At 35.5% G+C, this 15,412-nt stretch overlaps 1 protein-coding gene across 2 annotated transcripts in view; it reads left to right on the top strand.

Moving 5' to 3' along the window:
• SHPRH (SNF2 histone linker PHD RING helicase) overlaps positions 1-15,412 on the top strand; it is a 61,244-nt gene that overhangs the window by 32,426 nt on the left and 13,406 nt on the right. For both annotated transcript variants that reach the window (XM_050315111.1, XM_050315110.1), the window contains exons 18-25: positions 942-1,084; positions 3,959-4,132; positions 4,453-4,515; positions 5,596-5,821; positions 7,728-7,871; positions 9,169-9,270; positions 10,091-10,162; positions 11,918-12,106. In XM_050315111.1, coding sequence (XP_050171068.1) covers positions 942-1,084; positions 3,959-4,132; positions 4,453-4,515; positions 5,596-5,821; positions 7,728-7,871; positions 9,169-9,270; positions 10,091-10,162; positions 11,918-12,106 — 1,113 coding nt within the window. The remainder of the gene's footprint in view (positions 1-941; positions 1,085-3,958; positions 4,133-4,452; positions 4,516-5,595; positions 5,822-7,727; positions 7,872-9,168; positions 9,271-10,090; positions 10,163-11,917; positions 12,107-15,412) is intronic.

Genomic DNA, 15,412 nt, shown 5'->3' with positions numbered 1-15,412 from the left:
TTTCATCTGTATATCCAGAACTCCAGCTGTTTATTATTTCTAACAGTTTTTTGAAGGCCTATTTGGAATGGGGCTTCAGCAGCATGCACGCTCATCATAGGCCCAAAACATACTCTCTGTTCCCCACATAAAGAGGCACACAGTACTTGATGAACAGATGACTAAAAACCGAAGTACATGGCGGGGGATGATTCTAGTAAAGTTTAACACCATTCTTGATTTTCAAATTAGCTGTGCTTCACCTGTAATTTAGGTAAATAAGGTCTAGGTTTGGGCCTTGAAACATTTCTGTGGTGTATCGATGGTATTTCAGTTGCTTTCAAGGGAACTGATTTTTGTCATGCGTTTAGTCATGGTTCTTAAGGCTTAATTGCGTTTAGTCAATATGACAGTTCAGATTTCAGAGAAAGGTGCAAACCCTTAATGAACTGATGAACACCTGAGTTGAAAGGGTGCTTATCATTTGCATAATAGTAAATAAATAATGAAAAATGAGGACAAATAGCGCACGAGGAGGTAAACACTCATTCTCTTTCACCTGTTAAAATTATAAGGTCGCTGTTGTTGCTCTGTTTATTTCACAGAGAGTGTTGCTTTCTCTCATTAAATGATCTTTTCATTTCCTTCTGAGGGAAGGAAACTTTGAGATCACAATATCTCTATGTGGCTGTTCTCTGTAGATAGTCTTGGTGAATCTAACTCTACTGAAGCAATTTGAAGGTGTAGAACTAGATGAGAATGTAGACAGTTTCTTAATCGTGTGCTTACACTTCAGCAGAAGAGGCGCTATTTTTTAATTATACTCTCAATCCTCCACTTTCAGGGAATTAACCAGTCTGTTTGGTGGTGGCCTAAAGAGCAGTTAGGCCTCAAGAGTCATTCTACTGAAATGATTACATTGTTTTTTTGTTAAATGTTCAAGCATATTCTTTTTCATACAGATACATTCAGGTTCTCCTTGGTGGTTGGATGTCATCCAGACAGCAATACAGTATGCCATTGATGAGGAGCTTGTTCAACGTGTGCAAAACGAAATAACCTGCAACTACAAACAGCAGCCTAATAAACTCTCCATGGCAGAGAAGTAAGAGAGTAACTAAAATAGGCTAATGAATGCAATTAAGTCTGTTCAGGTCTTCTTATCAGTTTGTGCTAACAGTTGCAATTAAATAGCAGCCATTTTTGCTTCAGAGCATCTGGACTGCAATTATGTTTCAAAACCAGTCCCTGAAAAAGTCTTCTATGTAGTCCCTGGCTATATAGAAGACTTGAAAAGAGAAGTAGGAGGATTACCATTTTCTCTTAGATGAGCATTCTTGGAAATGATTTTCTGTATTATGTACTGTGGTTTTACAGTCTTCTGTACTCATGCAACTGCTGATCAAGAAAGATTCAAAGTTTATTACATTACAATTGAGTAACCTATAAAAGGAATTGTCTTGTGTAAATGGAAACTAGACAGAGAAAATCCTTATGTAACACCATAAGATGGCATCACTGTTTTTCTGAGCAAAGAATTTTGGTTTGGTTTCGTGTTAGAGACAACAGTACCGCTGTTTTTTGAGTTCAATTACAGAACAATGGATTCGGAAGAGACATCTAGAGGTCACTAGGCCAACCCCCAGCTTAGAGATCCAGGCCTGTGCTCATTCAACCCAATCAGGTTGCACAGGGATTTACACTGTTAAAATCAGGCTATCTCCAAGGAGGAGATTCAATAGCCTCTACATGAAGCCTGTTTCCAGTATTTGATCCACTTGGTGGAAATAAAGAAACATTAAAATCCTTTCGTCTAGTTAATATTTCCTGTGTTGCATCTTGTGTCCACTGTCTCTTGTCCTGTCACCAGCTGCCTTTGAGAAATGTTTAGCTCAGTCTTTGTGGTAGCTTCTAGTGAGATAAATGTAGGAAACAACAAGGTCTCCCATGAGCATTCTCAGTTTAAGGTTGAATAGACCCTTTTCTCCCAGCCTCCTCTCATATGTTCTGTGCTGAAGCTCTGCAAGTTTATCACAGAAAAGGGAGACATAGGAAGGACAGTGCTCTCATGGTTTAACTTCAGGCAGTTTTCTCAGATACATGAACTTAGACTTTTAAATACAGTCTTTCTGAATGATGGTTTAAGTTAAATACATTTTTATTATATTTAAAATATATATAAATAGGTGTATATAAATGCATGTACATACGTATACAAATATCTAATGTGTTTATAAAATGCGTACATGTGTATAAGTTTAAATACTTAAGATATGCACATTCAGTATATAAAGATGTATCCTTCTCTATGACTATTCTGCTATCATGATACCAAAAGGTCACAATTTCTTACCCTTGCTGCAAGTAAATGTACCCTGTACTTTTCAGTACCTTAACTTAATTCTGTTGAATAATCTAAATAAAGATACATATAGCTCCTTTTTATTCAGCACAAGAGGCAATGGGCACGAACTGAAACCCAGGATGTTCCCTGTGAACATCAGGGATGCTTTTTTACTGTGAGGGTGATTGGACACTGACAAAGGTAGCCCAGAGAGGTTGTGGGGTCTCCATCCTTGGAGATACTCAAAAGCTGTCTGGGCATGGTCCTGGGCAACCAGCTCTAGGTGATCCTGCTTGAGGAGAGCAGTTGGACAAGACAACACCCAGAGGCGCCTTCCAACCTCAACCAGTCTGTGAGTCTGGATATCAATATTTCCTGTTTGAGTTTTCATTTGAGGATGATAATACCACATTCTGGTCAAAATAAATAAGTGGACAGCATTGTTTGTATGTTCATACAGAATTTGTATGAAAATGCATCTATCTGTATGTTTGTCTGTGTCATACTGATTTTTTTTTCTTAGTTGAATTAGGTGTTTAGAAAGTATCTTCTGTAATTGTTGCTGCTTATGGGTTGTATAACTTTAAAAAAGCTATCTGCAACTCAAATGTTTATTTTATAAAATAGGGATAAAACTTAATTCTTATTCAATTTATTTTAGAACATGAGATGACATCTTAAAAAGCAGTGTCTTATTAAGTGTTACTGGTCAGTGGTGAAAGCAACAAGTACTCTACTTGCATTTAAGACATGATTAATCCATGGTATAATGTGGGAGCTTTTTATAAAGCTGATATTATTTATCAACTGATGATATTAACAACAGACTCATTATTGCAATTTACATGTATTTTCAGGCTATCTGGTTAGGCAAATTTGTCTGTGTTACTTAAAAATGCATATTACTTAAGTAAGTCATATTAAGTTCCAGGCTCTAGTGGTGTTGTTAAACCTGTACTTTGCTCTCCACACTTTACAAAACAGATGTTTTGGATCAAACTGTCCTTATGGTGTAGAACTACAGTCTTGTACATGAATGTCAGACCTTGTAGGAACTGTTCACTTTCAGCAAGAGACCTCTGCTCACAGGAAAAACACAACATGGGAAGTGCTTAACTTGTTTTCATGTTTCCACTCCAATTGCAAAAGACACCTGGGTTTTAGGAAAACACTTTGCTGTTATGTCCATTTAATAATTTTAACTTTGAAAACTAACTTGCAGAATGAAGTATATTTTTGTGATGGATGCATTTGTCAGCTGTGAATTGCACAGGTGCATTGAAAATCATTTTGTTGGCCAACAGACACAAGTAAGGCCATGTGCAGTTGTTTACCTTTAGCAGATTTGCATTGTGGACCAGAATGTTTCAGGTTGGTGCTCACTACTAATATTTGGTTCCATCTCTCGAGTCTGGGAAAGAATCTTTCTATTCTACAGATGCCATCATCTCCGGGGATACAATGGAGTGATTTCTGACAGCATTACATGCAGTAATAATAAGTATTTGCTTATGATATGAACCTTGTATGTTGTCCTAGATCGCTATATAGCTATTTTTCTTCTACTTTAAAATACTTAATTAAGTTTGGATTCGGTGAGTCGGTGTACAGTTGTTTCCTTTTTCTTTAAATCAGATTCCGTGACTGCAGAGGCCTTCAATACCTGCTCACAACCCAGCTGGATGAAGTGAAGAAGTTCCAGAAGATTGTAAGAGAAGCAGTGAAAAACTTAGAAGGGCCTCCTTCTAAGCAGGTTATTGAGGCTGCCACTATCTGCCATTTGCGACCTGTTAGACTTCCACTCAACAAGTATGTCTTGAAAATGGAAAATGTACTTTAGAAGTGTGTTATTAAATTTTCCTTTATTTGAAATAACACACTGAAGTCTTGATTATGTAATCAGGGGCTATATGCGTGCAGATACCACAGATCCATTTGTTAGAATCATGACCTTTGGTTTTATTCTAAAATATTTTCTGATCAGTTATTTTATTGAGTGTACACGTGACTGTTAATTTGTTCTTTTTAAGGATTTTGTGTGGTTTTCTTTGTTGGAATAGGTATACGGTAATTACTGTGGTTTCTGATGAAATTCTGAGTGCATCTATTTTCAATTTTCTGTGTTTCAGCTGTGTCTTTTGTAAGGCTGACGAATTGTTCACAGAATATGAGTCGAAGCTCTTTATGCATAGGTAAGTTCATAGCTTTAAAATTTATCACTTAGAAAAAGTGAAAGTTGGATAGCTTTATGTTTTCTTCTTGAAGTTTTCTGAAATAACTTTATGAACTAATTACAGCAACTTCTTGCTAATGGCCTTGATAATGGTTTTATTAGGTTTAATTTTCCGTGTAAATGTCATTTGAATAAGCTGTGTACAAAGAAGGGATTTATGACACTTATTATCAAGCTGCTGTAATATGACCATACAATTGAAATGAAGTGTTGAAGTGTTCAGAAAGTGTGTGTATAAATATAAGTATGCTAATTTAATACGTATTTCTCTTTGTGCAAATATTTATTTGCAGTCCAGTTGCAAGTGGTATAACACCATGCTCATTCAGTGTTACAATGAGAGAGATCTCAGACAGGAATGCAGCTGTTAAAGAAGGGTGACACCAGCACATGGCGTGAGAAGTATGCATAGTGGACAGTACTGAGAGGCATAGATTACAGTCCTTTGCATGCTCTCCCTTTGACTTTTGTCTCTCATATCCCTCACAATGTCAAAGCTGGATTCAAAAGTCTTGAGGTCAATGAGAAAACATTTTGAAAAGTTTTTGCTAGTGGGAGCTCTCTTACCTCATGATTGCTGGAATCAGGAAACATCAGTGTGTTTCTAAATCAGCATTATTTGTCAAGGAGGGAACTGGGAAGCTGTAGTGTTCTTAAATAGTGCAATACACAGCAAATTTTGCATCAGTTTACCTGCAATTCTTGCTTATGTAAAAGGCCAGAATTGATTTTTTTTTCTTAAATGAATGTGATATTAATAGCTCCTGAAAGATAATTTAGTTGTGTAAGCCCTTACAAAAGCTGTGGATGATTTTGAGCTGACAAAAATGGGTTTATAGTGGTTTCATTGCTGGTACTGACATCACTGTGTTCAAAGCAAGCTTTTGAGACGTTAGGTAACCAAACAGCTGTTTATATTTTTTTGGTTTGCGTTATCCTGTAATTAAATACTAGAAGGCTAAAATAGATGCTGAATAAGTGGAAATGAACGTGGAAGTACAAAATCGGTGATAAGTGCTGTATTGGGTTTGTTTTTAAGTGTTAAAGGCCAAATGGCAATATTCGAGGAGATGATAGAAGACCAAGAGGGGCTTGTTGATGACCGTTTGCCCACCACAAGTAGAGGACTGTGGGCAACCAGTGAAACTGAACGTGCCTTGAAAGCTATCCTCTCCTTTGCCAAAGCTCACCGAATGGATGTTAGGCTAACTGAAGAAGGGAGTGTATTCCTGGAACTCTTTGAAGCATGGAAAAAGGAATATAAGGTACAGTAAATGAGATGGTGACAAAAGAGTTGTCATTTAATTTATTATAAACAAGTTGAAACTGAATATTTACACATCTAAACTGTATTCCTAAAATTAGGCTTTGCCTACACCAAGCTTTTCCACAGAGCTTGTTACAGGATCTGATTCAAAATGGTTTATATATGATTTGAGTTTCTAAAAGCTATACTGGCAACTAACCAAATTACTAAGCAATATAATTACACCTATTAAGACAGTATACAGATATAATTAAATGTGTTCAATCATCAGTCAGAATGTAGCAAGACTCAGCAAATCCGGTATTATTCCATTCTGTAGTTCAGTTTACCTTCAGTCTTGTGCTAGCTGCAGATGTACTTTCACTATTGCTTTATTTCCTGGATTTTGTTTACTACACAATGTAACCTCCCATATTTACTTTCCTGCTTGGATCAGAGAGAACTACAGAAATGTTCTGTGCCTTTCTTTATACATCCCTGTTTCTGTGTTTCCTTGCTGTGAATACATGCTGGTGATGGATTTGGGGAAGAGCTATTACACACAAGGCTCTCATCCTGTCTTACAGCTTAGGTGTAATCAAAAGTTTTCTCTTGAACACTTCTCATTTTCAATTAACACAAACATCAGGTTCAGTAGAACACACTTGGTACACTAATGCCAGGCTTATTGATTCCTTTGTACTTTCTTCTGGAATCTTGGGGCTTGGGGATTTTTTTGTTTGTGGGTTTTTTGTGTGGTCTGACATCAGCATAAATTCCTGTTCCTTGAAGAGTTTATGCCCATGTGATCTATCTCCCAGGCCTGCTGGGTCATGATTCTAGGAAATCAACAAGTTACCCAACTTGCTTTTTCCTAGGAGGTTTTGAAAAAGCAAAGATGCTTATTGCTATCCAAGAATTTAAACATTTGTTATTAGCTTTAGTCCATAGAAGAACAAGAGAAGATACTCTATGGAGGCATTTATTTTTTGTATCTTGGATTAACGAATGGAATTCAGTCTGTTTTTCAACAAACTTGATTATTGATCACCTACTTCCTCAAATTGGTAGTACTCATTAGGAGTAAAACTTAATCTGGATCTGCCTTAAAAATTTAATAGTTTACAGTGTAACACAGTCCAAAAGCTTTATAAACAAAACAATGTCTCAATCAGCATTTAGGTGTCAGGTAGTTAAAGTTATTAAATGCCTAATAAAGTTGTGCTGCTCTCACTAAGTCAGGCCACATGCTTATGGTAGCAAAATGCTGATGGAAGAATAATGACCATTCTCATGACTGTTCTCATGCTTTGGTATTTTGTGTCCTCGGCTTGTAACAGTTGACAAAAGGAGGAGGACATAAGGTAACTAGTTACCAAGGCATTGCTGTGTGTTGGGAATTTTCTGCTGCAAGAGGGGACACCATCTCTTCATGTGCCTTTACATGAGGGGGAAAAAAGGTGGGACTAATATGCCAATGAGAATAAAATAGTGTCATTATGATTCCATCTGTAGTATTCTTGAAAATGCTGATTCAATGGTCTGTACTACACTAATCTACATGGAGCTACAAGGATGATACTCTGTGAAATAAGCCTTATTTTATTCAGCACTTGTTTAGTCTTAGAAGGTATTTTGTTTCTGAATTTTTAATTGCATTAGTTACTGTAATACTAATAGTTGTAGAAGAAATGAGAGATGGCTATTTATAGTTGTTTATACTGAGAGGCTGGAAAAAAAAAGCTGGCAAGATGATGTCTATACTGTTTGTTTTCCTATGTGATTTGTTTTTGTGGTGGGTGAATAAGGCAAAGAAATATTACCCCTTTCTCCAAAAAATTCTCGCATTTTACATTGTATGGCAAAATCATATAAGAGGAACTCAACTCAGTTCTGCTGTTAATTTGTTTGGGTTTTTTTTACAGTTACTTCATGAATATTGGATGGTACTTAGGGATCACGTGTCTGCTATTGATGAACTGGCAATGGCTACAGAAAGACTGAGAGTGCGTCATCCTGATGAGCCAAAACCAAATCCACCAGTTCTCCACATCATAGAACCACATGAGGTGAAGTAGTGGGCAGGAAAGAATGTGTTTTTTCTGAAAGAACCTACTTCCTACAAAAATAAAATCTGTATCTAGACCTATGTATAAGGTCTATAATATGCCTCTCTTTCCATTTCAGAAAGGGTTGGTGGAATACAGAATTCCTATATCAGTATATGGGCCTTTTTGAGGTTGCAACTCTTATTTTGATATATTTTTGTTGGCCTTCTGGCAGAGTGGCATTTTTCCAAAAGCCTGCTGTCCTTCAAGCAGCAGGTAAATGGCTCTGGCACCTTTCAATACAATTGTCCAGTTTTCCAAGCTGGTGGAAAATTAGGTTGACCTGATTTTTTACCCATATTGCTACTTTCCACAAGGACCTATCAAACAGTGTTGAACCCCTAAAAGACAAATCTTTTTTTCAGTATTTTGGAATTTCTGAGCTACATCTAAGAGACTTTCTATTCATGATGATAGAGAAAATACTGGGTGGATTTAAACTCTTAATTTTTGAGTTTTTTGCACCAGTAGAAATATGTTTTTACTAGAAACATTTTGTACGTTTTCTGAGTGAGATTGTTAAATAAAAGTGCTTCTTTCTGTAAGGAAATAGGTATTTCATCTGTGTGTTGAAATAATTTTTAAAACAGAGCACTTTGTTTAGCAAATATGTAACGAAGTCTTATGATTTATATATGTATATGCGGCCACAAAAGAAACACCTATTGCTTTGGCTTTCATCCTTCAGGTGCCTGCCTCTTCTGCAGTATTAATAACTACTCCTCTATCAGCTGTAATTAATCTAAAAAGAAGTGAGTTTGATGTTTGTGTCTTTGTATAGGTTAAATGAAAAATCTAAGAATTTAAATGAAATTTCTGAGAAGTATAAAGAAAGTAATTTTTTCCTACACATTGTTTTTGGAATGAGCAGTTGAGTCTAGGAAATACATGGCTGTAGGAAGATAGATGACCAATTTAATGAAATTCAAAAGAAACTTTTAAAAAATTGAGTTATTTTAATTTGATTTTGTCTCTGGAAAGAAACAATAATGCCAATAAAACTATAAAAAATAATTTTCTGTACCACCTGGGTCTCAGCCCATTCACAGTGCTATGTTCATACTGAGTATGAGTAAGAAAGGAGTAGATAATCAATTTTGCTTGAGGAGAAGCACATCTTGAATTTACAGCATGAACTGTTCTTTTGTCTGTCCCCAGTAAATTATTCAGTTGAATTTAAAAAAATTAATTTAAGCCTTATTGTAAAACTTAACTATTTTTTTCCTTTGTTAATATGTGTTTAATACTGTTTTCATAGGTAGAGCAAAATCGAGTGAAACTTCTGAATGACAAGGCAGTTGCCAAATCACAGCTTCAGAAGAAATTAGGACAACTTCTGTATCTCACTAATTTGGAGAAAGTAAGACTAATGATTCCGTGGTCCTCACCCAAGTGATGTACTCTGTTAACCTAGTGGAAGAAACCTACCATCATTTTTATTTAAAACTTCCATCTTTGAGAAGAAGTTGTATTTTCTGTGAAGATTCATTGCATGTTGAAATCCAGTGTGTTGTTTTTGTGTTACTGTGTAGTCATAAAATTATTTATTCCCTTATATATTTTGGTTTTTTGCTATTACTTACAAAGCTATTAACTCACTGTAGATGCTTAAAATTTTCATTAAAACTAATGGGCCATGTTTACTAAAGGCTTTATAAAATCATTTACCTTTCCACTTACCTTTGTTATTTTACAAAGAGGTTACCTTCTTAAAGAGGACAATCACATCTGGAGGTTAAATACGTGTAAAAAAATCAGACAAACCCCATGTATTATATGTTATTTTAATCATAGTGTTCAAATAAGTACAATTATGTTTAAGTAACATAGTTAAGCAAGGGTTTAATTGTTTCTACAACATGTGAAGCTGATAGAAAATATGAAGAGTTTTTTATTTGAAGCTTATATTTTACTGGGCTTTTTCAGAGTTGTTGTAGAGCTGCAGCTGCTCTATGTAGGACTGCAGAATGAAAAGTGCTCCTTTTACTTACCATCAGTTACACATTTTTTTTAACTCCTCAAGATCTGCTTTATTCATTAATATATTTTTTAATTTGTTCACACAATGGGGTTTCTTTTTAAGGACTTCATTATTCATTTTTTCTAGAAGCTTGTTTTAGACATAGAATGACTTCTTATTTGTTGATACACAAACTTGATATTTTTCTTCTACTTTATAGTCTCAGGATAAAACTACTGGGGGAGTTAACCCAGAACCATGTCCAATCTGTGCACGTCAACTGGGAAGACAGGTGAGATACTTTGTCAGCAGGTTTTAAATTTAGAATATCTTTACCTACAGCTGAGTCAGCAACTTTCGGCATCTGATTTAAAATTAACATTATATTGAAACAGGGGATATAAGCCCTTTCCTGTAATGTATCAACTAAACTCTGCCCTGACATAATGTCTTGCTCAGATGCAAGCACCACTACTGCCTTTAGCTTTTGACATCAGTGCTTAAGTGTTCTAAAAGTGTGAGTTCCTGATTGTTTTATAACCCTGAAGATATATTTTGTCAGTAACATTTGTTTGCCATTTAGAAGCTCATAGATTGAAGAAACAGATAAGCTTTTTGTAGTATACTGTTGTATTTTACTGTAACTGCTCTTATTGAAAGCATTTTTTACTTCTAAATAAATGGATATTACCTGCTTAAACAGCACTAAAAATCAAATAGATTAAAGATTGGCAATCGATATTTCTTTCCCCACCACTTACCTGCTGAACTGCAGGAGTTGAAATTTAAGTGGGACTTAATCTATGTCATAAATACAAAGCTATAGTTTAAACTTGACTTACTGTGCATTAGGTAAAACCATGAAAGGACTCCTGTACAGTCAAACTAAATTGTCTCCTTTTTTTTTAGGTAGCTATTTTAAGGTGGTTTAGCTTCTGTCCACTTTATAGACAGCTGTAAGCATGAACTGGTGTCCTCCCATGTTTCCAAAGTCCCTTCTGTGCTTTTCTTGCAGGGATAGTACAGGCTTTTACCGAGGACAGCTGTTTGTCCTGTTCACTGCCATTATGCTTTATCTTGGAGCTGGAGGAGATCACTGAAAGGGAAAATAGTCTTTTCTTTTAACTTTATCTCTTCTTAACAGCAAGACTGCTGCTTTAGATAGTAGCAACCTTCGTGGTGCAAGAAACTTTTAAAATACTTCACATCCTGTTTCTGCGGGATGGAAAGAACCTTACGAAGCCTAAAAGACCACCTGCTTGATAATCAGTTGTGTAGTCAATTTCCTCTGCTACTCCAGGGAAAGGTGTTCTATTTTTCCTCATAGAATGGCCTAGAGAACAGACTAGTACAGCGTAAGATACTATTTCTAAGTGCAAAACCACTGGTCTACAAATTGCTTTTCAGTCACAGAATGTCACAGCTGACACGTAGATGTTCCAGGCTCACAAAGGGAGAACAGCTTGTGCAATGCAACCAGTTGTTTAAAATACATTCTGTCTAAAAGAGATTAAGCCACTCTGTTCAAAAGATGTTATCTAGGACTTTACAGTAGGGAAAAAATTAAAGCATTTTATTTACAACTTACTTAATAAAGACCAGCCTAATATGAATAAATAGGTAAAGACTTTTACAGAAGGCCAATGCAAACAGTTTTGTAATTTTTTTTTAATTGTATAAATACTTTATCTGCATGCTTAACCTGAATCATCACTAAGAATCATCATTCATAGAAATGAAAGACTGTAATGTCTTTTCTGAAGTTCAAAACTGAGAAAATGCAAGAAAATGAACAATAAATGCAGAGAACTTCTGTGAATCATGAATCTTTCTGTGCTGGAAAACTTTGAAATTCAGGCTTTTTAGTAGCTGGGGTGCTAAAAATTCTAAAATTCTTCAATTTTAATCTGATGAGTGTCATGAAAATAAAGTAATTTCTCTATGAGAAAGTAATTTATCATATATTAGTACACTGGTTTTCTTTTGAACTGAGCCAAAACTGATACTGTGTTGTGTTGTTTGGTTTTTTTTTTCATTTCCTGCATAGTGGGCAGTGCTGACATGTGGACATTGTTTTTGTAACGAGTGTATAGCCATTATCATCCAACAGTACAGCGTTGGCACCTGCCGGAGCTCAATTAAATGTGCCATCTGCAGGCAGACAACATCCCATAAAGAAATATCGTATGTCTTCACTGCAGAAGCTGCAAATCAGGAGGATGATATTCCTGTAAAGGTGCGTTGTTTGTAGGAGCTGTGTGGCCCAAACTTTCAGCAGTGCGTATTTGTTGTGTTTTGTTGCGTTCTGCACTCAGGCAGACAGGTCTACTGTATAGTTTTATAAATAGGTTGTATAATGACAGAACAAAACTTTTAGACACAAATGTGTAGGGATTCAGTCCCGATTGCACTGTTTTATCTACTTTTCTTGGTAACAAGGGGTTTTCATTGTGTTGAAGGCAGGGGTGGAGGAAGAGGCAGCATCTCCATGAGTCTTTAGCAATACTGACATAGTGCACAGGTACATTTTTGCTTTGCCTGAGTATGTTATAGAGTAGTGGTAAACAAAAAAACACCTGTGGTTATTGCAGTTGTGGAAAAAATAGAAGATTCTGGACTAAAATGCAAAGGTAAATGACATATTGGTATTATTTTGATTTAAATGATACTTCTGTCTATAATTAAAATATTGTTATAATACAGCTGGACATATCAGTCATAATTTTAATCTGATTAGTGTAGTTAAAAGTCATAACTAGTTGTGCTGACAGACTTCGTGGTATCTGTGCAAGTCTCTTCAAGTCTTGTAGGTTTTCTAGGGTCGCTGGCCTGTATTGAAGACATTTGCTACCACATTCACACTAGTAATTTCAGCTTCTTGGGACAAATGGAATTCCATTTTATGAGTAGATGCTTCCTAACTAAAATTATTAGATTTGAAGTAGTTGACAGTATGTAGCACCAGGGGGAGTAAATAGACTGTATTTTTGAAGTGCTGCTTCTTAGAGTCTCACTTAATGCAAGGCTTTTTACGTATTATTTCCTCTGAGTTTAGAGATATCACTCTGTTTCTAACAAAACTTCAAATATGTTTCAGAAATTACATTGAAAAATAAAATAACTAGAATAACGAAATTTCATAAATAGAACACAGAAGGAACCTATCATCTGCTGTTCTGCGTACAGAATTGTAATGTTTTCTTGAAGTACTTCTGCATCAAAAACTTTGAACAAAAGCAATAATAAAGCAAAAATATGAATTCTGTGTGAATTCACATGATAAGGATCATTCTTAGTTCATGAAAAATTAAAGATTTATGCTGTAGCTTCATGTACTATCAAAACAAGTAGCTCTGTTACAAATAAAAATTTCTACCTCATCTTCCTTTAGGAACAGTTAACAAAGAATAACTCTGTATGGTTTCTATAGAATACCGAGTTTAAGATCAATAACTTTCAGTATTTATATGAAAATTGTGTGATTTATTCAGGTTTTTTTATTTTAATCTGAGCTTTCTTAATCACTCCAGTCTCTTTCAGTATTTGCTGTCTCTTTCTTTGCATCTTACTGTTTATTGTACCAATATTAACCAGCTTAAGTTAATACCTTAGATGCAAAAGGACTACTGTATATGGGAGCATTTTATACTGAGAGATTACTGGCATCTCTGCATGTTTTGGTTCTGTGAAAGTTTCCTGTGTCTGGTTAGTATTACAGTGGATATTGCTAGCATGTCATCTGAAAGTCTTTGTTAGAGGGTAGGTTTGGTTCTAACGTGTGTTGTTCCATACTTTGTAACTAATTTGTTTATAAATATTCATCTGTATATTCAACAAAAAGACTGATGGTGTAGGGGTAATGAGTGGGATAACGTTTTTTTAAGACACTGAAAACTAAGCTAGGGTACTTTTGTCAGCTTAATTTCTCCATGAAAATTGAGAACAGATTTGAAATTTTTTTGTGTGTTGTGAACCAAAGCTTTAGTCAATTGTTAGTTCAATAAGTCTAATGTAGTTTGTCTAATATAATGTAAGTGAAGGAACAAAGAACTTTGCACCCTTAATTATCTTTCTTAAAAAATAGAGCAAAAAGACTGACCACTTTGGTCACTGTGCTGTTCTTTTCTTTACCATAGTTCCTCTCACTGATCTGGTACAAAGTCACCTTTGTGACACCTGAGTCACAGGAATCTGAAGGGTGGAAAAATCAACAACAGTGGCTAAAGCTACTATATGGTATAGCAGGGAAAATAGGACCTAAAAAATAAGGAAATATAAGGTCTAAAAACAGTCTCTGAGGAAAAGACAGAGCAGATTAGCCAGAATTGTCATCTGAATGAGAGACAAATGGTATCGAAAAAGCACATAAATGACCCTAGACTTATATAGGAAGTACTGAAAGTTAGTCTCTAACTCTCTCCTAACTATAGGTATTTATGATTGGCAGGCAGTTGCCATAGAGCTGCAAATGTGTCATCTTTTCAGATCATAACACCTGCCAGCATATTTTAATTGTCCATCTGACTTGGCAAACAGTGTTAATGTCTATCAGGTGCAACAGAAATTACATGGAAGAAATCTGGCTTACTTCTATCTGTGACACAAGACTTTTCTATTATTTCTATGTCTGGAATCTCTATGAAAGACCCTGGGAAATAAAATGGTACTGCTTATTGCAACCTTTGGTAAAACAGTGTGCAGAAAGTATTTTATATGTATTTCTGGAGCATTCACTTATCTGCCTAATGTGTGAATGATCAAGCAACCCAGCCTAGACTGCTGACATCCTTCCCAGCCAATTCTGCAAGCAGCGTGACTTCAGTAAATTTGATCTGTCATTGTAGCAAGCCAACATAGTTAATTCAATGTTCAAAAGACAGGTGCAGACAGAAATAAAACAGTATTTGTCCAGCTGAATCTAGCACAGCTTGAAATTACTATGCATGTAGGAACTAGTAAGAAATTAAAGGCTAAGGAGAAAGGGAAGAGTACATAAATCAAAGTGGACAAGAAGTAGAATATAATATTGGATTAATTAAGCACTGAAATACTCCTGAATGCAGAATATGAAGATGTTTTCATTGCAGCACACAATTCTTCAGAAATTATTTATATTTGCACTTTTCTTATTATTTTAAGTATAATTAACAAACTTCATAGTACTGACCATAAGTTTGGTGTTGCCAGAATGAGAGACAAAAGCAGCAAAAAAAACATTCAGGTAGGCATTTTTCATAGTCAATTTTCAAGAAGTATGAAGGTAGGGAAATTTAAATGTGCATTTGGAAGATTCTCTAAGGACTGTATCACTAAATTAAGACAGTTGAGGCCTAATGGGCATGTTTGGTGCAACTGCATTGCTTAGGCTGTCTGTTCTGCCTCAGATAGCTTCATGTTCAGTGTGCTGCACATGCTGTAATACTCTGCTGATCCTATAGCAGTGCATTATAAAGGAGAGATAAAAACAGTTCAATGCTACTTAACCTGCCCTTCCTCCACATTGATAATTTTAAATTTGTGTAAGATTAAGTAAGAGACCTAA

This window comes from Myiozetetes cayanensis, unplaced genomic scaffold (assembly GCF_022539395.1).
Source record: "Myiozetetes cayanensis isolate MyiCay16 unplaced genomic scaffold, myiCay2020 scf2-11, whole genome shotgun sequence".
Taxonomy (NCBI): domain Eukaryota; kingdom Metazoa; phylum Chordata; class Aves; order Passeriformes; family Tyrannidae; genus Myiozetetes; species Myiozetetes cayanensis.
This window is presented reverse-complemented; position numbering and strand designations above follow the sequence as displayed.